This window comes from Canis lupus, chromosome 21 (assembly GCF_003254725.2).
Source record: "Canis lupus dingo isolate Sandy chromosome 21, ASM325472v2, whole genome shotgun sequence".
NCBI classification, from domain to species: domain Eukaryota; kingdom Metazoa; phylum Chordata; class Mammalia; order Carnivora; family Canidae; genus Canis; species Canis lupus.
In genome coordinates this window covers 20,246,889-20,269,250 of record NC_064263.1, presented here as the reverse complement: position 1 = coordinate 20,269,250, position 22,362 = coordinate 20,246,889, and the positions used below count along the sequence as shown (strand labels likewise).

At 42.9% G+C, this 22,362-nt stretch overlaps 1 protein-coding gene and 1 non-coding gene across 4 annotated transcripts in view; one reads left to right on the top strand and one right to left on the bottom strand.

Moving 5' to 3' along the window:
- The window catches only part of TENM4 (teneurin transmembrane protein 4), a 2,722,049-nt gene that overhangs the window by 180,707 nt on the left and 2,518,980 nt on the right, over positions 1-22,362 (bottom strand). For all 3 annotated transcript variants that reach the window (XM_049099077.1, XM_049099079.1, XM_049099078.1), the window contains 3 exons: positions 13,857-14,027; positions 6,658-6,872; positions 4,804-5,014 (listed from right to left, as the gene is read on the bottom strand). In XM_049099077.1, coding sequence (XP_048955034.1) covers positions 4,804-5,014; positions 6,658-6,872; positions 13,857-14,027 — 597 coding nt within the window. The remainder of the gene's footprint in view (positions 1-4,803; positions 5,015-6,657; positions 6,873-13,856; positions 14,028-22,362) is intronic.
- LOC112642174 (U6 spliceosomal RNA) lies at positions 12,452-12,555 on the top strand. Its single transcript, XR_003125084.2, has one exon. It is a non-coding gene; the product is annotated as a U6 spliceosomal RNA (small nuclear RNA).

The window sequence follows — 22,362 nt, the reverse complement described above, 5'->3', positions numbered from 1 at the left end:
CTGTCCTTTACGCCTTGGCATCAACCAAAACTAAAATGTAAGATGCTCTCCAAAACAATGCATCATTGACTTGTTAGGGCTGGGGGCTGCAAGCAATGCATATGAAGATATTTTTATTTTTAAAGTTTAGGATGCTGTGAGGTTTTGCCCCCCCCTCCCCCATGGTCTTTTTAATGACTTTGCAAGGAAACTTTCCTGGGTTAATGTAAGATGCTTACTTATATTGGAAGCAAGTTAATAAAAGGGAAATTAAATTCCATATAATACAAATGGAAATAAAATATTTAATAGTGTCACAGCAGAGTAAGCTACTGTGGGGCAGAGTGGGGAGAGAGAGCAGGATTTGGGGAGCAAGTTTCCCTCCTAACCCTGCCCTTGCCAACTGCATGACTTTGGGCAAAGCCAATTAAACTCTCCAAGCCTTGAGCACCTGTGTAGCTCAGGGGACACCCCAGGGCATCCTGGGGTCCTGGGATCAAGTCCCACATCGGGCTCCCTTCAGGGACCCTGCTTCTCCCTCTGCCTATGTCTCTGCCTCTCTCTCTGTGTCTCTCATGAATAAATAAATAAAATCTTAAAAAAAAAACCTCTTCAAGCCTCAATTTTTTCATCTGTAAAGTTTAGATCAACCTCGTAGAGTCTAAGGTTCTTGTGAGGATGAAAGCACATGCAGCAAGAGCCAAGTGTAGTCCCCAGCACACAGTAGGTACGCTCTAAGTATGTGCTGAATGAATAGATAGGTGGGAAAGAGGGGTGTCACACTCCAAACCTGAACTGATTCTGGGAAGGAGGCTGAATGCTAAGGAAGGAGGAGCCCAAGCTTGGAGTCAGCCAGATATAAATTCAAGTCCTAGCTTTTCTTTTTGCCATCCCTTGAACCTTAATTTCCTCCTTGGCAATAGAGGGTGATCGTAAAAATAAGAATAATCACCTCACTGAGTTATCTAGAGGCTTAAAGAATATATTTAAAGCCCTTTGTAAACTGTACTAGTGAATTATATTTCAGCTACTGGTAGATATCAGCCTGCTTCACTCAACACTTAGGGTCAGCAAGGCTGCTCACTCCCAGAAGAGCCAGGACCAGAAACAACATGACCTTCAAATTCTGGATCTCCACATGTAGGGGGAAAACTGTTCTTTCTAAAAACAGATGCCCTGTTTTATTCTAAACTTGCTCGGTTTGGGTATTGTGCATGTGCATGTGTGTGTGTCTGTAAATGCATCTAGTTCAGAGGGAGCGCAGTCAACATCAGGTTTCTGTGTGTATATATTTATGTATACAGTTATTAAAGTGCTTTTACATTTTTTCAAGGCAGAAGATAAACTCGTGTAATTTAAAATCATCAGCTGGATTGCATTAAAAGGAGGGAAAAGCAAAAATGTACACAATATAGCCATTTGTTAAATTAAACCCAATTATTTCCCCTGTTGCTTAATTACAAACAGACATAAATACCCTGGATTCTGACATCTCAGATCTTCTTAAATTCCAGATCTGCATTTCAACATGTAATGAAGGGAGAGTCATATTCCAGTTTGTGTGTTAAGCAAACCTGAGAGTTACAGTTGTATATTGGGACCATAATGAGTTCACTAGAACAAGACCCAAACTTTTAATTAACCTGCCAAGACAAATTACAACTCAGAGCTCACAGGTAACAATCACAGATAGCTGAGACTCAATGCCATGGACTCTTGGGGAGAGAGGGATTAATAGCAACATCAGAATCTGTCTGTTTTTGAATTAAAGGGGGAAAAAAAGGTATTCATTAAACAATCACTGTAGCTGGAAGGAAGACAGACAAGTCCAAAAGGCAGCAAGAGAAAGGTGGAAGGAGAAGGAGGCGGGGAAAAGAATATAATGAGCTTCCATTTATTGGGTGCTTATTGGGCCAAAGCCTGTGCTAGGCATTTTGTATCTGCTCTAATCTTCACAATGGGGATTGCAGAGTACTATTGTTATTTCATTTGCCATAGGAGAAAAATGAGCCTCAGAGGGGTGACCTGACTATTGTCACAGAGCTAATGGGGGACGGTAGGGGGAGGAAGGAAGAGAAAGCTGTGCTTGTGAGGCAACAGTTCTCATAGCTTAGTTGATAGATCACTGGACTCAGGATTATCTAGGCTCCACCTAAGGCTCAGTGGGTCATAATTCCTGGGCATGGGGCCCAGGAATCTGAATTTTAAAGTGGATCTCTGGGTGGCTGCTTTGCATAGCAATGCTTGAGACCATTCGTAAGATACTGTAACCCCCTCCTATTCAAAGTGAGGTCCCCAGATGAGCAGCATTGGTATCACCGGGTGTTGGTTCGAAATGTAGACTCTAAGGATGCACCCAGATCTACTGAAGTAGAATCTGTATGTTAACAAGACACCAAGGGTTTATACTACTCTAAGCAGCCCAGGACAGCTTATCTGCTCTAAAAGATATTATAGGGTTAAGGGAAGTGAAAGCAGACTTCATCATTAACGTAAGAAGAGAAGAACTAGAGGAAAAAGCAAGGTCCTTACCTTAATTATGGCAAAATGGGTTAGCAAACTTTGACAAGCCAGAAGTTGGCAAAAGTACCAAACTGTACCGACACCTTACTTCTTTGAGAGGCACATCTAATTAAAAGTAGCTTTCTTTGGGGGTTTATATTAATATCCTTTCATATTTACGCTCAGTTATTAAAAATAAAGGGTTCTGACTGTAAGAGATCTTAGTTCTGAGCAAGCACGACTGCAAACCATGCCTAAGTGAAATCGGGCTGTGAGACCATGATGCTTTAACTTGGGCACCACTAACGACTTGATAACCCATGTCCTTCAAATGAAGCCACTGTGCCCAGAAAGAGAAAAAAAAGGGTCTGGAGCCTGGCAAAGCCAAGTGGTTCTCCAGTGACAGGGGATGGGGCTGTGCTGATAGCCTGCAGGTCACCAGGAACCACCCAGCAGCAGTCTTAAATCCAGACCCTCGAGAAACCAGGAGCTGGAAAACTTCAGTGATTTGGGCAGGGTCAAAACCCCAGTTAGCAGCAGAGATTCAGAACTGAGCATGCTTTCCAGTGCACCTCAAAAATAGGCATTAGAAGATGAAACTGGCAGCAGCCAGGACTCCCGGGGCCATGGCTGCTGTCAGTCCTGCTGGGGGGAGGCTGAGCAGAATGAACACCATGCTCCTGCTCACGCCCTTATCGACGGGGTGACCCCTGCGCCTTGGGGCCTCAGCTGCCTATTTAGGGGGCAGAGAAGATTGTGTCAAAGTTCTCGCCCTCTGGGCTCTCAGAGACCAGCAGGTAGGGCGCACACTTCCAAATCAAGGACAGGCACAAAACGGTATCTCCTCCTGCAGAGCTCCTGCAGGACAGATGGCCTCCACCGCCCTCATTTGGCCAAGGGGGTAGGCCACTGAGCCTGCAGGGAGTGTATCAACCATACCTGCATTTTAAAAAAATTATTTATTTATGAGAGAGCGAGAGAGAGATTGAGGCAGAGACACAGGCAGAGGGAGAAGCAGGCTTCCTGAAGGAGCCTGACATGGGACTCGATCCCAGGACTCCAGAATCACACCCTGGGTCAAAGGCAGGCGCTAACCGCTGAGCCACCCAGAGATTCCCAACCATACCTGCATTTAATGGGAAGGTAATCTCTGACACTATTGGTAAAATTGCAAATGAGAGGAGAATGGCCTGAAAAGGATTACTACTGTTTAGAAGGAAGAGTCAGGATTTTGCAGGAGTTTTGGACCAAGGACCAGATTCAGAGGTCTTTATTCAATTCTTTTTTCCATGTCACAGAGAGTCCCAGCCAAGGACTAAGTACAGAGTTTTGAGGTGAACTCTATACCACATAAAGCTTTTCATTAAGCAGAAGCCCTACTTCCAAGCATTCTAGCTAGTGGAGTTTTATTTTCTGTAAGTTTTATTTTCCTGTGGGGGATTTTGTCTCCAGGCCATGTCATAATGCTTCCAATATAAATGCAAAATGAATGTTTTCTGACCTGAACCACTGAGACCACTGTGTCCTTTGGCCATCTGAGGAGGAGACAAATTCTATGGGATGTGCAGGTAAAGAGAAATTCCTTAGAACAAGATGCCAGGCTCCCAGACACCTATGGGCTTTTGAGGTGGCCTAGGGGCTCAGTCTGAACTGACAGCTGTGGCCCTCTTCTATGATGAGGGATAGAGAAGGCATTAAGCACCATTATAGACACTGGAGTCCGCTCTCTGTTAGAGATCAAGACATCTCTGTTCTCAACAGAACCCCAATCTGACTGATTGCATTGTTCATCCAGGCCTTTGCTCTGCCATTCTCATTCTCCTTCTGAGCCTTCCATCTTCTTTTCTCAACCCCGCCATGGGTAGTTAGTCCCAAAACCAAAACAAAATACACAAGAAGCCACACTCAAAAGCAAAAAACTCAAATAACAAATCAATGAGTTGAGCCAAGGCAACTCTAAAAACAAATACAGGTGTTGGAGAGAAGTGACAAGAAAAGAGATGTTGCCTCCATGTGGCTGATCAGGAAGGGTTCCTGTCTCATTGTCAATTCTACCCCCTTGGTCTTTAAATGTAGCAGCTGGTCCACCGATAACACAAGAAAGGCAGTGGGCCTGCCAGCCCCTCCCTTCCCTCATTCCCCTGGTTCCCACTCCCATTCCTGTCTAGCAAGCCCAGTCGGGATGGACTCATGTCAGACTCCAGGTGGCATTGACAGTTGTGAGGAAGACACATTCTCCTGCTGGCTCCAATCCTCAGAATCCCCAGAGTCCTCCCAAAGAAACAAGATCCCACAGACCCCAGAGGGCTGAAGGCTCCTTACCAATGGCAGTGGTGAGAAAAGAAACCACTTCAGACTCCTTCCCGTCATTGTAAAAAGCCAGATGCCAGATTCCTGAATCCAAATACTGGATGAAGCCGGTCTCATGACTAGATGGGGGGACGACGCCCCGAGATTGGCGCTGGGGTCCCTCCAGGCTCCGTGCCTCCTGGGTCAGGAGCCTTCTTCCATCCAGCAGCTCTACAAAGTCAAACTAAATACAAAGAGAGCATAATTACCAGTGTGTCTGCTTCACCACAATGCTAGATTCCTTCTTCACACTTCTGCTCGGGAGCACACAAGAAACCCAATGTAAGTACAGGCAAAAAAGCTAAAGCCACATGAAGGTTGATCCACCAACTTCAACTCCTCCCTAGACCCAGTTTTCATGGTAATACTCTCCAGATTCCCTTGTGAGAGCAGCATAATTAGTGATTTATTTTTCAGTCTCATTTTCCTTTAAATGTGGTGTATATGTGGGCAGTCTTCATCTGACTGAGTCTAACCAAGACGACCATGCTTTTCTAATAGTGGGCACATCGTGATCAGAAAGCCAACCACTTAATGACTGAACTCCAGCTCTGGGCAAGTGATAGTGGAAATCCCAGAGCTCAAGGGCTGGCACTGGAGCACTGGACAGGTCTTAAATGTCAGTCAAGTGCAAATTAAAATTTGATTACTATCTTCCTGTTGTCAATGATTCTTTCTAAACACTCCAGCTTAAGGGAGCAGTTTTAAGGGGAACGAAACTGGATTAGCTCAAAATTCTATCCGTAATTACACGCTGTGTCAGATACAATCGCTGACTGATCTGAGCCTGCCAGCCTGAGACTCAAGGGAAGTCAATCATGCAGCATTAACAATAGGTAAATGGTTAAGTCTTACTGGCCTACTAGCAAGCAAATTGAGCAACTATCTGTCTAGCTATCTAGCTATCTATCTACTTACCTACCTCTATCTTTTTTTAAAAAAAACTAAGCTATTCTATTTCGTGTATAAATGAAGTCCAGGCATGAAGTCCAGGACTTAGGATCGTTGTTCTACAAAGAAAGCAGGGCCCAGGCTCTCTTTTCCTATGATTCCACCATCAGCAAATCCATCTACGTAGCTTTCCCCTGGAACTCTTCTATAACGACTGGGCTAGGCAGGCCGTGTGTGGCCTGAATGTCTGACGGATGCCCCTGATCTATGTTATTCCGATCCCAGAGCTGGGGAGGGGGACCTGAACAAGTCTGTTCTTTATCCATCACGACTGGTAATATGTCAATCATCCTGGATGAGTTGTTAGGAGGTGTTTCTGGTATGCGTGTGGCAGAGTGAACCCCCAGAGGACAGAAGGAATGTAAGAGACTGGGGAAGTAGCATGTATTCTGAGCCTGATCCTGCACTAGCTGCCTTATAAATGTTCTTCCGGGTTCTTTGCAACAGCCCTGCAAAGTGGGTATTGTTGTCGCCGCTGGAGAGATTAGAAACTTGCTCTTGGTGGATGAGGACCAGGCCAGAGGTTTCACAGCTGATAATGAGAGGATTCAAACTCAAATCTGCCTGACTCAAAAGTGCCTGCTTTTCTCTTCGGATTACATTTCTTGGATCATTTAACGTAGGTGACTGTGTAATAGTAGAAAGACTATTGTAATATTTCCTAAAATTCCCTCTTCTTATAAAAACCCAGGGATATAACACTACTCATCAGAAAGGTGGGGTCTTAGAGAGGGCAAATGGACGAATGGCTATAAAATACATGAAATATCCCTCAAACATAAGGCTCCAGGTGTAAGCATTAGACTTCCTGACTCGAGGTTAAGATGTGAGGTAGGAGCCCCCAGAGATCAGCAGGGGAAATGGCATTCTAGTTACCTGTGTATGTGAAGGAGGAAGGCCTTTTCTGCCATAAATGCCAACCAGTGCTGCCTTTCCCAAAGATACATTGAATTTCAGATGCACAGGATGGTCTATGAACACCTGAGATCTCCAGAAAGTGCCAGGAGGGATCTTCTGGGAAGCTCGTCTCCCCACGTCGATTTCTCCAGAGTCTATAAAACTGTCCTCTGGAAAGAAACTACTGGGCTTTCCTACCAAGACACAGGGAAGGGAAGACAAAGGCACACAGTTAGCCACAAGTGAAATAAGGGGTCAGAGCCCCTGAACAACAGGACTCTCATGTGCCTTGCACTTCTCTTTATGATGTTTCCCTGCCAGCCCCCAACCCCCTTCCCCATTGAGGAGTAAGAACATCCAGGACTCTTTTTTTTTCAGTGATGCTCAAATTGTTCTGCTAAAAATATGCATTCTTCCAAAGCAGTATGGGTCCTCCCAAAGGGCCATCTGTATACTGCATAATTCCACAGCTTGTTAAGATATATTTTGATCCCCAAAATAATCATTTGTGGTCACATGAGAATACTCTGTGTGTGTGTGTGTGTGTGTGCGTGTAAAAGCAGGCATGCTAAAATAGGAAGGCTAGTGCGAACAAGGTGTTATTAAATTTCCAATTCAGAATGGTTTCCCAGCAGTGGGAAGCATGATCTGAGTGGAAGAGGTATTTTACAAGTTTACTAGTTTATGTATAATTGGAAACCAAATTCTGAGGCTAAGATATATAGATGAGGGTTTATGTCGGAAGCAGGATTATGGTTGGGGAAGATGAAGAAGGGGGTACTTCTGGAGGGAAGTAAAATGCTTGTCTTGGATGGAGGTCTCTATCATTTTTGTGCTAAAATCGGGGGTGGTGTGTAAAGCTGAGGGATTTTCTCAAGTTCAGGCACAAAGCCTAAGTAACACTTAGAAATTCAACCCAGGTCCCTGACTCTGCAGGTTACGGGTGCTGGAATAAAAAATATGGTTCCTTGCCCACTTCCGTCACCAATCAGGAGAGTGACAGCTTTCTGGGGGCACCTGAAGTGCCAGGAAGGAAGGTGGCTTATCAAACTTCCCATATCTAGTAATTAGGCACACTCACATGTGAAACATATAAACCTGACTTCCTACCAGACATCAGCCTTCTGAGGAGTTGGGAGAGGACAGAAGGAGGTGTCAGGGATGTTAGAAGACCACCTTTAGGACATTGACAAGGCAAACTCAAGCCAGTAGACTACATCTTATTGGTCATAAGGAAGCACCCCCTGGGTATCCTAGTTCCAAGATTTGTTATTTCGTTAGAGATGTTTGAAGAGACACTTTCAGAGAACAAGAATCCATTTGTAAGGAAAACACGTTTGTGGGAACTTTTTTATAAAGAGCGTTTGGGGAATAAGAAATTAAAATGTCTTTTTTTCCCCTCGCTTTGTAAGATTCCTTACAAAGCACATTTGATGCTGAAATGGAGCTTGGCAGGGCATTGTTGTAGTCATAAAATATTTTACTGTTTTAAATAATAAAATTCAATTTAAATGTTAAACTTCTCCATATGTTATCATTCCTTTATAAACTCCTAGGCAGAAACATCAGGTTTTTAGCTTCCAACCATTAAATGTTATTTTAATTAAAAATACACCAACAAAAAAGTTAAAATGCATGCTCTCAATAAAAGCACCACTAGTATTTTGTCATTAGCATGGGAAAGAGCTTGCGTTTGATTCTTTTATGGAAGGAATGTGCCCCAGACTTTTACCTTGAAAATGTAGACACATGCAAACCACCACACTGTAGTTCAAAGTTCAAAGACAGAAGCCAAATCCGCAAAGCATTAGGATGGAAGAGAACTACTTTCACATTCTTATCTGATTTGGGGGCTCCCAATACCACAATTCTTTTGTATTCTAGGTAGAAAAGAGCATACCCTTTAGCTTGTAATTCTGTTAAGGATGCAGAACTATGAGTTTCCTCTTAGAAACTGCATAGAAATAAGCCTGAGACTGCTAATTCCAAGGACTCATTTCCTTTGTGAGTAGGTGGGAGTCAGAGCTGATGGGATTTCAGAATTGTCTGCATTCAAATAATACCTATGTCTGAGAATAAATAATGAAAGCTTCCCCCACATTTTGGCATGCTGTTGGAGCACCCTGCCTGCTTCATTTTCCCCTCCAGTGAGCAAGTTTTTAGGAGACATTCTATCAGCTAAGTTCTGAGCCTCACAGGTCAGAGGCCAGCCCAGAGATTCTCTCCAGAGGTCTGCAGGCCTCAGAGGCATAAATAAGTTGGCTCTTACCCCAGGGAGTAATAAAAGGGGGAATATTCTTTTCTAGCATTCTAGTATTTCACCAATGTGGGTCAAAATGGTAGGAAATAATTATCATTGGTGTGTATACAAAGAAAAAGAGTAAATTCTGTTCTAGGGCATATCCTTCACCAGGACCTTGATTCTCTTGGCCTAGGCTTCACTTTGAACGTGACCTTTGTGCTAAGTCACCTAGCCTAAAGGCAATGTTTTCAAGGGAAAAGAGGATTCCCATCTAGGGATTTCAGCTTTATCATTCTTCTACTCTGGTTGTCAATGGTACCCACACTGGACTGTACATAGACTTTGTACAGTCTATACAAAGGGGACTTTGGAGGTGGAAATGCTACAGCCCACTGAGCACCTCTGACTAATGGGAAAGAGGCATGAGACTGGCTGGGCTAGCACTTGTTCAGAGTGAAGCCACACTCACTCCTTCCTGTTCCTCTTTCCAGATCCTACAACCTAAGATTCTTTGTTTTTAATTCTCAGCACCAAGCTGTGAGCACTAGGATAGAAACTATCCCACTACACAGCAAGACCAACCAATGGTAGAGTAATGAGAGAGGGTGGAGGGAGTTGGGGGAGGGAAGCCCTGTGTATAAAATTCTTTTTATCCCTACTCATATTCTGGAAAATAATAATGATGACAATAACAACAGTAATAACAGTAGTAGGACTAATAGTTATAATGGTAGAAGTGGTTGTATTAGTAGTAGTAGTATTAGCTGTCATTTATTCCTTTAACTACATGCTGGGCCCCTTTATGTACATTGGTTCAGTTAATTCTCACACTAATAAATGTATGTACTGAGGCTCAGAATGCTTAAGGAAACCATTCAGAGATAAAGCCATTTGGGGTTTCTCTTCATTTATTAGAATATGGCTTCTTAAAGCATTAATTTGGTAAATGGTTAATTAAAACTTTTCAAAGACACCCTCATTGGTGGTAGAGTGCACTGACTCTTTAAGAGCAAGAGTCCAACTTGACTCACAGTCTCAGCAGGCTAACCATCAAGGCTGGGCCAGGTTGATCCAAGGCCACTGAGCATCATGGGGTACAGAAACTTGACAATTTTTATGAAGTAGGAACCCACAAATAGGACTCAGGGGTAAAGGGCAAGGGCTGGTGTCTCAAGACATTTCTAAATGGACACTACATAATCTGTGGGCCCCCCCACCAGATGTAAAAGGACACTGCATAATTTGTGGGGCCTCCCAGAAATGTAACAAACAGTACCAAGAATTAGGAACCCCCAACAGCAAGATCAGGTTTCACAGGGCAAGTTTTACTGGTAACAGTCCTGTTCTTTTTAAAGATACACAGATTCAGGCTTCCTCTAGCATTGCTGTACAAATATGCAATCATGTCTATAAAATAAATTTTTCAATGAACCGCTTAAAATGATTGGATGGCTTGGCCAAACAAGGGAGACTTGGAAGAACTGAAATTCCATGCTCTTCCCAGTCATAGTCTTCACTTTCCTGAACTGAGATCCATCTACACAGGTTTTAAATTCCTAATCAACTAACATCCCCCCCCCCCCAACCTTTCTGGTTCTTCTCAATGCAATAACTTGCACAAAGAATCCTTTAGTTTCCTTAGCAACTGTTGGAAATTTATTTGGTTATCAAAATAAGCTGTTCCATTTTGGAGAGCCCAGCTGAGCCTGCGTGCAGCAATTTGCATGGTTTAAACTGATGGGCAATTTTGATTTCACTACAGAAAGAAGAAAATGCTATCCCTAAGCCCACCAATTCAACCATCAGAAATGCTTGTTTATTCAATGCTTTCCCCCCTCTTTTCTATTAATGCATAACATAAGTTCTTATGGCTTTACTTCGAAAAGCTGCCATATTTGGTTTCCGTCCCATGACACCCTGAAATGGTAACAGCCACTTTGAAAATACAGTGTACATTGCACTTATTCTCAAAGACATGATGATCATTTAAAATACTGGGCTCATTACATGTTTCATTTGTATAATTAAAGAATATATATCCTTTTAATATATTCAAAAGTGCCTCAATAATTTGCAAGATCTTTGAGGGGGAAGTATCACTTAGTCTGGATTTCTGAGATTCTAAAAACTGACATGGACTTGCATGGATGAGAAAGAAGAAGTCCACTTGTTGAATGCCTCTTCACCACCAGTCTGAAAAGACAGATGTTACCATCCTTTGTTCTCACAGATGAAGAAGCAAAGGCCATAGGAGATGGAGTAATTGGCATGAATTAACAAAGCCAATAAATGTCGGGGCCAGGATGCAAACCCTCAACAGTCTGGCTCTAAGGCTCGTTTATCTTCTTTCCATCATGTCATATAGCTTCTTCCATCTCTGTAAACCGAGGCTCTAATCTTAATTTTGGAATCAGCTCTCCTCTGATACCCTCAGAAGGGAAAGGAAATATGCACTCACATTAAAGACTTTTCCCCTTGAGATATGTCTAAGGAAGTAGATTTTTAACGTTACAATTAAAAACATAAACTGTGTAGAGATTGGTTTGACCAGGGCAAAAGAAATTAAGAACCATGTGGTCTCATATAAACTGTAGGAAGCTTTGTCCTCTGTTTTTTCAGACTGATGTATTTTTTTGTCACAGTAATTGCTTTTGATGCTGACCACTTTCCAGCACTGTGCTGCATTTTAGGGATTTGTAAACAGGATTTCCATTTGCATTAGTAATGACAGATAATCCCTTTAAGCAAAAATACTCCAATTAAAGTAAACCAATAAGCTTGTGCAATTTTATTTTGTCTCTTATCTGCACCTCCTGCTCCCTGGGTAAAACAAAACAAAACCTAAAAATCCCACAAACTAATTTCATTAGAATGGGAGATTTCAGATAGATCCAACTCCTGTTTAGAGAATGTCTGATAGAGATCATGGAGGAAAGAAAATACATTTTGCTAAATGAGACCTTTTCCCAATGCCTTGAGGGTTAAACATATCTTAAATCTGCATCTGTACATGCTGATCTAAAGACTGTCCACATTTATGGTATTCATGTATGGCATCTGACACTATAAACTGACAAGGGAATCACAATATGACAGGCAGGACCATGGACAGGGCTGACCGGGCGATAGATTCTGAAGAACCATCTGGTTGGTCTGATGATTCTATTACCAATTTCATATGTAGGACTTGTGACTTAGAATGGATTCTGGAGATAATTTAGCTCAATAAGCTCCTTTTAGAGAGAAGAAAAATGAAGCTCAGAAAGTCTTTCAAGGGATTTGCTTAAGGCCAACTCAAATGGCAGTGGCTGGGCTTGAACTCAGGACTCTTGATTCCTAACCCAGAGTTCTTCCCGTGGCCCCATCCATGCTCCCTCTATATCCTATTAAAGGGCAAAGAAAACATACATTATTCAGTGTTTCAAGTCTTAAAATATTTGTAAAGGAGAAGACTGGAATTGCCCCTAGAAAAAGTAGGCAGAGGTTCTAATTTGGCTCCATGGAAATGCTCCCATTCTTACTTTCTTATAGATGACCATAGGTCAAGAGTTGGTTTCATTGGAACAATACAGAGAATATTAGCATAGCCCCTGTGCAAGGATGACATGCAAAAAAAAAAAAAATAGAGTTCATTTTGGCCTTCAGGGTCATTTGGCATTCCTGAGTAGCTACTTCAACCAAGCATATGGTAGGTACCCTTTTAACCAAACTGATTCCTGGAAAGCAAATCCTTAAAAGGACAGGGAAGCTCAGAAGCTATGACCCCAGAGTTAACTGAGATGAGAGGAAAGAAGAGGTAAGCAGTAAAGGTTGGAGGCAGATATGACCACTTGGCTGACAGGTTAACATCTGAGAGATAAAGCAGGGCACAGCAGGTACAGGAGAGGAGTGCTCATGCCACCCAGAATGATAATGAGACTGGCCCATTAGCTCAGTAATCTTTCCTATAACCATTTTTGTGAGTCTGTGCCACTCTTGGCTGAGAGTGAAAGAATCTGTGTCAGTGGCATGTTAGACCCTTAAGAAATTCAAAACATAGGTTACCAATGTCCCAATTAATAATGACAAACTCCAAATGTCACCACTTCCATCACTGATGGAAAAATATTTGTGTCTCATTGTACAATGGGATTTTTCATCTATATCTCCTTCAGAGTCTTGTAACCATTGGGTGAGTCAGAACAATTTTTGGAGGCAGCAAGAGCTCTGAAGTCATCCATACCTGGGCTCACAGGCCTAGCTCCATTATTTACTGTCTTTGTGTCTCTGGTCCAGTCACTTAATTAATGTAACCCTTTGTTTTCCCATCTAAAATGGGTATAAATAATTATACTTATCTCACAGGATCTCTGTGAGGATTAAATGTGAGATGCCCTTGACATAAAGCTTTGAAACAAACAAACCATACAAACCCTAATGATTATTGTTATTGCCAATGAGGAAACTGGTGGTCAGGAAAATTAAGTGACTTGCTTACGGCCACATGGTTGGTAAATGCTAAAATACCCCAACTGGTGTTTCCATTACACCACAGGGGTCCAAGGGTATTTCAATGACAACATACCATCTACCCACTTTACCACACCCCGCTCCTGGTGAGGCTTGTCCACCCCCATGAGGTTGTTCCAGAAGAGCTCGTCTCTATCCCACACAAAGCCACCCCAGCAGTGTGAAAGCCCATAATGCTTCCCTCAAGGCATGAGATGGGATACTGCTGAGCACCATGAGTGCCACCCAAGCCCCGCTATGAGCTCACAGTGACAAGGAACTGAGATGAAGACACAGGTGGACTGGCAGCCGGCGTGGAGTGCAGAGAGATGGAGGAAGTGCCAGAGCGTGGAGCTGTGAGGCAGGCACATGGCACGCATAATGAAGATCTCTTCGGTTCAAAGGCAGACACAGAAGACTCACGACACGGACAACACAGCAACCCTACCTTCTGTGGCTCCTTTGCCTTTCCTGTCAGGGATCTCTAACCCAGTGCCCCCTGATGGATACAGGGAGACGTCCGTTGGCACAGGCCAACTGCTGGCTGTGTCCTCCGTGATCTCATACATCTGCCCCTCCATCGGCTGCAGGTGCCAGTTTAGGCCAAACAGGTGCATGGCTGTGGTGAGCAATGAGAAAAGTCATCTTTTTCTGCTGGAGGTGGAAATGGAACTCCCAAGCCACAGGGGAGGGCAGGTGGGGTGGGAATGCAGGAATTCAGTTCAACTCAGTTCAACAAGCAGCCCCTGAAGAGGGCTCTGGCAGTGCCAAGCCCTATACAGGTGACTTGGGCAAGGAGATGCTCAGGGCACACACTGTGCCCTTGAGGTCTGGAGAGCTTCAAGTCAGGATGAACTGGGAGAGGGGCAAGGATGAGGGGTTTTATGAAGCCTTGGCCTTTGGCTTCAAAAGATAAATAATCTAGGGGGAAAGTTAGCAACTTGTATCATAAGGGGTTAATTTCCTTAATATAAAAATAACTCCTACAAATAATAAGCAAAATCCAACTGCTCAGGAGGCATATGATATGAACTGTGAACAGAGAGTTTATAGAATAAGAATACAATTGGCTCTCAATCATATGAAAAGGCTCTTGATATCACTCATAATAAGAGAAATGTAAGTTAAGCTTTGAAATACTATTTTTCACATATGCTTTGGCAAAGATAAAAAAGGTTAAAATTATACAGCATTGACAGAGAATAGGAAATAAGCACTCTCATTCTTTGTTGACATGAGCATAAGTTGGTACAAACCCTATGAAGGACGATTTGAAAAAAGCTATCAAATTTATAATACACATACTCTCTATCTTGGGACTTAAAGGTTCCCAGGGTTTCTAGAAAATTCTAGAAATTTCTCTTCAAGATATACTCACATACATACTAAATGATGTACATACAAGGTTAAGCACTGCAGCATTGTTTGTAGTAGCAAAATATTGCAAACCAGTCCATCAATAAGGGGCTAGATAGGTTACCTTCGCACAATATATTATGCAACCATAAAAAGTGCATAGAGGCTCTTTGTATTTTTCTGAAAGGAAATTGTAACATGCAGAATAGTGTATCTGAAATACTATCTTTGGGTTAAAAAAAGCCCTTCATATATGAATATTTCTGAAGGATATGAAAGACATTAGTTACAGCAGGTGCATCCTATGATAGATGGTAAGGACTAGGGATGGGAGAGGGATCTGCTTCTCACTATATACTTATTGTCCTTATTTTGTAGCATGTACATGTATTTCTGTTTTAAAAACATTTTTTTCGGGGATCCCTGGATGGCTCAGCGGTTTGGCGCCTGCCTTTGGCCCAGGGCGCGATCCTGGAGTCCCTGGATCGAGTCCTGCGTCGGGCTCCCGGCATGGAGCCTGCTTCTCCCTCTGCCTGTGTCTCTGCCTCTCTCTCTCTGTGTCTATCATAAATAAATCTTAAAATAAAAATAAATGTAAAAACATTTTTTTCAAGGTAGCAACTGCTAAATAGTCTTGTGCAACAATCTAGAAGAGATAAGAATGGACATAACATAGACAATGCTTGAAAAGGCTAGGAAGCTTGTTTCCAAAAAGGTTTGTAATCCAGTACAAAATGTCTGCTTAAATCCTGTCTTAGGATTCAAGACTTGTCAATGGTCCCTATTTACTTTTCTGGGAGGCCTGCTCTGATTCCTCACATACAGAGTTAAGCATTCCAGTCCCTGACTCCCACAGTATCCTGTATGCAACATCACTCCTTTGTCGTAATGATGAACATGTTCTAGAAGCGCACTCCATATACCAGGACCTATGGCTGACTCTGAAAAGCCAGGATGTTATCAGACAGCCCTTGCTTCCATGAGCTCATGGTCAAGTAGGGAAGACAGATAATGAGCCAAATCTACTCAGAAGGACTAGAAGGCCCGGGGGGGGGGGGGGTGACCAACCCACTAAGAGGGCCAGATATACAGAGATGGATATACAGAGATATGAAGCCCACAAGAATTAGGCTTATTGAGGACCAACTGCATTCCAGGAAGTGCACTGGGAAGTTTGTAAACATCACATCTAATCATTAAAAGGCAGCCCGGCCAGACCCAATTTGCAGGTGTGCACATTAAGGCTCAGACGGTTAACTAAGATACTTATAAAACTATGCTTTATTGAGTGCCTACCGCATCCCAGGTGTTGTGCTAAGAGCAGTAAACATGGTATTTCCTTTGATTCTCACAAAAATCCTGAAAGGTGAGTATTAATAACCCCATTTTACAGATGAAGAAACTAAGACACAATGACACTGATGAACATATGGAAGTTAAATGGCTCACACGTGGCACAGTCTAGACTAGAACCCACAGCTATAAAAACTCTGAAATCAGATACCAGCAGTCCTTCTGGCAGGAAGCCCAGGCTCCACCCTCTAGCTTTACCTAGCAAGGCAAGGGGGCATTAAACAGACATGCCCTCTCACACATGGAGCAACCTCCAAGGCCTGTTACTGAGGATCTTGTGTGGAGGACGGAGAGTTTTGTTGCTTGTCCACTTGTGGAAGGGGTCACTGATGGGGGTCTTGAGGGGCTGTGTGGCTGCCTTCAAGATGCAAATAACTGTGTAAAGGAGACCAGAACAGCACATCCTTCTGACTTGTAGTCCAAACACGAGCCACCCAGGGAATACACACAAGTTTGATTTCATCAGGAGGGGGTGCTCTGTAACAGAAATGGAATCTGCCTTTTGCTTTCTCTTTGGTTATTGTTGGCTGTATTTTATAACCATTATATTCAGACTGTTGATAGTAATAATAAGAGAGCACCTAACATTTTTTGAGCACATGTTAGGTCCTGTGCACTAAATGAGGTATTTTACCCTGCTCTTGGCTATCTCTGTGTAGTTGTCAATAATAATAAAAGTTAACTTGTCTGAAAAAAGTGAAAACTCTGCTCTTTCCAAGGCTGAATTAGCTCACATTTCTGCTTACCTTCTTACTGTTTTAATCTATATATTGGCAACTCCAAAGGTAATGGAGAAATTGTTTGAACTGAGGACAACGCAGATACATGCAGTTAAATGAGCAGTGCTTCTTTCCCCATTAGAATCAATTATCTCATCTAACTGTGCAAAAGTGCTGTCTTGTTAAAGGTCATGAGAATTAAGTAATCCCAGAATGAATAGAACTCTCACAGCTTCGTGAAGAGAAACATTTTTATTGTCAAAGCTTTCTCTTATTTTTAACAAGATGCAAAACCAAGTCCTTGCTTAAAAAAAATACGCTGAGGGGGAAGAAAAGCTGGTGGAAAAAATGTTATAGATGAAAATGATCACAAGACCTGGCATCCCAAGGAAGTGAATTAGGGCCGGACAGCCCACAGCTGGTGGGGTTGAGGGGGTGGTGGTGCGAGGAGGAAGAGGGCTTACCTCAACCTTCTTCTCGGCCTTGCCCCCGACTACCCACAATCACAGAGTTCTCTTACAGCTGGGAGGCTGGCCATTCCCTCTGCTCCTTTTCACCACCCAGGGAAGCAAAGTTCTGGATCCCACTCAAACATGGGCTGTTTTGGAAGGCTCAGTTATCCAAAAACAGTTTTGAAGGCTTGGAAGTTGGGAGGTGAGCATGGGGGACCAAGACCCGGCTCCTAAAAGCCAGGTGGAAGGTAGTATTAAGAGAGAGAAGTGGGATGATGCAGAGATAGTTCAGCCAGTCACTGTCATTTTACAGCCCAAACAGAAGGGACCCTTACTCTTTGATCCAGGGTCTTGAATACAGTCATGCTAGAGGGCCCTCAATTCCTTTACTGTATTGTCTGGTGGGTGTTTGATTCTATAGTCCCAGGTTACAGAAGAGGGGGAGGAATAATCTGCTTTGCTCTCCTCTTCCCAAAGCATATAACACATGCTCAGCCACAGACTGTCCAAGGAACACTGAAGCTCAAGCAATCGCTCTTCTTTTTCCTTGAAAATAATCAACATCATAATAGCTACTCAAAAAACATGGAATCATGTGAGTGTGAACTGTGGGCTCTGCTATCAGGTAAACCAGCCTTAAACTATAGAATGTAGAAGAGGCCCATCAGGCAGCCCACCTCAAAATATTCATAGGCCCTAACTGACCAAGGTGTTACTTACAACCAGGCACAGTAACCATAAAGGGAAACGTCCACCCGTCGCCATACCTCCTCACCTTTCCCCTTTAAATATAGCCCCCACCCACTGCCTCCTTGCTCTGCTATCCTGTCCACCGCTCCCTTGCTGCATATTCAATAAACTTTTACCACCTTTGTTCTGCTTCAGGTGAGTCCATCTGGCTTCCACCTGATTGTCGCCCCACAGTTGGGGGCCCCTCTCTGATCTAGAGAGACCCCATTTAGACACCACTTGTATTACATGCTGAATATGTTATATTATCCAGTTTAATCCTCACGTAAAGATAGGTTGAAAAATTATTACTGGAGAACATACACAATGAAAATGAAATAATATTCAAGCTATAGTGACATACTCCAATTTTCTCAGAGGGGTAAAGTAAGTTACCCAACACCACCAATTGCCGTTTCCTGCCCAGCAAGACCTAAGAGATGGCTGAGAAAGTGGAAGCTCCATCCTGACATTTTTAAGAAAAATGCCCAATTTTCAGACACTGAAGCCTCATCCCCTCCCCCAGCACCCAGCCAGCAGGAGGCAATTAACAGTTATTATGCAAGAGTTGCCAATATAAATACAGGCACTAGTATAAGTTCAAGGCAAGTTTCAAAGTCAGGATCCTGTGTTCCCAATCCAAGTTTCCTCTTTTCCATTGTTTGACTTTAAATATAAGTTAAAATATGGGCAACAAAAAGCCACCAGCAAAAAACCAAACCAAACCATCACAAAGAACAAACCTAAAAAACCACCACCACAACAAAAGCACCACACAAAAATAGCTGAAATTAATGTTTGGGGGGGACCATGGGTGATAATAACTATTTCTTGGCCCACAGCTACCTGAATTTAAAGTTGCATATGGCAGTCAATGCATCCTATCCAGAGGGTTTGAAATTAACAGCCATGAATCTGAAAAAGCTAAGAAGTATAAATAGCTTCCTTCAGCCTGCTCTAGAGGATGGAGACCAGTGGTCAACCAGACCACTGAAAAATCTAAGTTATAATCATCATATTCTGTTTCCTGAGGAATTAATGGTAACCACTCACCACCAATGTATACCATGGGATTATCTAAATTGCACTTTGTGGTTTGTGTTTATAACTGTGCAAAACTCTCGAGTATGCTGAAAGTGACCTATATAAGAAACTTAATACTGGTTTTCCCTTTAAACTACTTTGTAATTCCATGAAAAGGTGAAAAGATGCTAAAGAGTTCAGAAAAAGGCTGTGGAAAGGTAGCAGGTTCACAGGATCACCCACACTGAAATGTTAATGATTTCTGAAAGCCGAGAGCTGGGGGTGGGGGGGGAGTTTCTTATTCCCTCAGCTCTGGTCAATCTGATCCCAGGGTTGACATTTTCTAGTTGCCTTTTCCTGCCCAGCAAGACATAAGCGATGGCCGAGAAAGTGCAAGCTCCATCCTGACATTTTTAAGAAAAAACGCTCAGTAGAGGTTCAGACACTGAAGCCTCACCGCCACCCACCCCCCCCCAGCACCCAGCCAGCAGGAGGCAATTAACAAAGTCATTATGCAGGAGTCGCCAGTGTAAGTACAGCGGAGCTTTCCCTGTCACGGTGCACGCTTCCTTTCCTTCCAAAAATCTAATGCACGAACCCACTTGCATCTGTAAATTAGCCGCTCCAGGTAGTGACTAGAGAGGGTTACAACCACAAGGAACTGTTGATTCAATGGGCAATTCTGGTTTCAAAAGGGAGTTGGAACCTACCCAGCTATGCGGCTACCCACTTTTCTGTTTTATATTAGTGCTCAGTTTTTTTGTTTTGTTTTTTTTTTTTAAATAAATAATGTCATCTCTGTAAACTATAAGTCATTGGAGTTCTTGGATGATGGTCCTAACATGGGGAAAACAACAACAAAAAAAAACCCCCAAAACATGAAACAACAGCAACAAGGGGACAGAGATTCATTCTCCAGGCCCTATTCCTGGTTTTGCTACAAAGCTACAAACAACATCCACAGGTTCCAAACCCAGACGTTCAGTACACAGGGGCCTAGACTGCAGGGCAAGGGCAGAAAAACTGGAAGAAACCGAGATGTGTAAAAATAGAGCCATTTAGCTGAATTATACTATGGGGACCAGATGGAATGCAACGCAATCATTATACAAAAATGACTATGACCATCAGCAATGAGGGCAAATGCTGATGATACAACATTAAGAAAAAAAAGGCAGGGCATGGAATTGTACCTTTTGCTGACTGAATCTCTGCAAAACCAGATATGCATATGAAAAAAAATCTGGAGAGACATACATAAAAATGACATCAGACTTGGAGTTATAATGGTAGGATTATGGCTAAACGTTCTTTCCTCATTTCCAAACTCACTTTAATGCTGTTTTACATTAAAGGAGAAGTTCTGCAATGCAGTCTCAGTAGGAGCAGGTAGAAAAGAAGGGTGACAGTGCCCAGGGAGGAGATCCAAGTGTCTGACACATGCTGTATGTCAGACACTTGAGCAAGGGGAATTATATATTTCATTCAATCCTTACATAAACCTTGAAAACATTACTATTATTCTCATCTTATGATGAAAAAACTGAGGCTCAGAGAGGCTGCATGATTTGCCCAAGACACTTTCCAGATGGGAAGTGATAAAATATCTGAACCCAGATCTGATTGGTCCCAAAGTCCAGGCTCTTGTCCTGATACACTGCCTTGCTAGTGAGTTACAATGCCTGAAGTTAAGTTAAAATTAAAGATAGTTCAAGGCAAAGCCTCTCTTGAAAGCATAGCCAGGTTTGCTCTTTGGAGAGAGTTTGTAAAGGGGAGTTCTTCTCAGGGACAAAGCATGGGGCCCCCGGCCTTCCACATACTGACTACTGGAGGCATGGCTAATGCCCATGGTCAAGATCATATGTACATGCATTCAGAGCCAGGTCACTTACTGGTTTCATGACTTTGGGCAAATTATTTTGCCTCTCTGAGTCTCAGTTTCCTCATCTATAAAATGAAGCTAGTGGGATTGATCTCAAAGGATTAAATGAAATAATGCATGTAATTTGCTTAGAACAGTGCCCGGCACACAGTGGGAGCTCAGCGAGCGGCAGCTGTCCTCATCTTCGTCATTTTGCTAGATTGATTTTTCTAACTGCTTGTCTGCTGGACAATGTGTTTAAGTCAGCTCTGTTATATCACCTTTTTCTTCTTTCTGCATATCTCCCTAATTCCCTTTCCATGCCAACTGCAAATTTCTTCACACTGAGGGCCCTTTTCTATCATGCTTCCATTAGCTGACAGACTTTGGGCATAGGAACTAGAGATATTTGCCCAATGGATAAAACAGTTTTTAAAAGCAGAATCTCTGTAAAGAAACCTGACAGGATCCCACTGGTGACTACGTGGGGCTAATTTTAAATCAAGTAAATATATTGCTTTTCTTCCTGTCTCTGGATAAACCTGACTGCAACAATCAGGGTTACTGTCTCTCACCCCCAAATTAAGTGTTTTCTGGAGAATAGACTCTGGTGCAGTTAATCATTTTTCTGCTCCATGTAATGCTGTGGGGAAGAGTTTGCTGGCAGCTGTTCAATATTTCTGTAAATCAAGGTGTGTGTGTATGTGTGTGTGTGTGTGTGTGTGTGTGTGTGTGTGTGTGTGTGTGTAGGGGGCAGTATTGGGCATATGTAAGAAGCTTAAGTGCAGCCAGCCACAGAAGTGGGTAACAGGCACTCCCAACATCAATGCAGAGGAGAAATAGCAATATATTTGGAGGGCACCAAAAACCTGGTGACACGGCAAGTTGTGGGGGAATCAGAGCTGGAATCTAATTTGTATAGAATAAACTGTCATTATTGCAGTAATAGAATAAGAAAGCTGTCTTTTCTGGACACCTTTCACCCAGTAGGCTCTACTGAGACCTCTCCTATACATAACTAATTTAGGAGTTGGTCACCTCCACCAACCCTTGGACTGATATCAACCCACTTCTCTGAGCTTTCCCTGCCTCACTCCCAGTGACGTGCTGCTGCCTGAGTGCAGGAGACGGGAGGCACAGAAGTGCAGCGGTCATGAGCACAGGCAGCCCTGTGTTCCTTCTCTGGTCCTCATGTTCACAGTGATGTGAGGCAGTCGATGTTATTTAACTCTTTGGGGCCTCCGCTTCCTCATCTCTAAAATGGTGACAATGATCCTTGGCTCCGAGAGTTGTGAATATATTGCATGAGATTACTGCGCTTGGTATCTTCTTAAATAGTTGTTCGTATCATTTTCATCATCGTCATCGTCATCCTCATCATTGTAACTGTATAGTGAGGTTTTCCCTGCAAAAGTGAGGTAGTGGTTTTTCTCGAGAGAGCTGAGAAACCCAAGGTGTTGC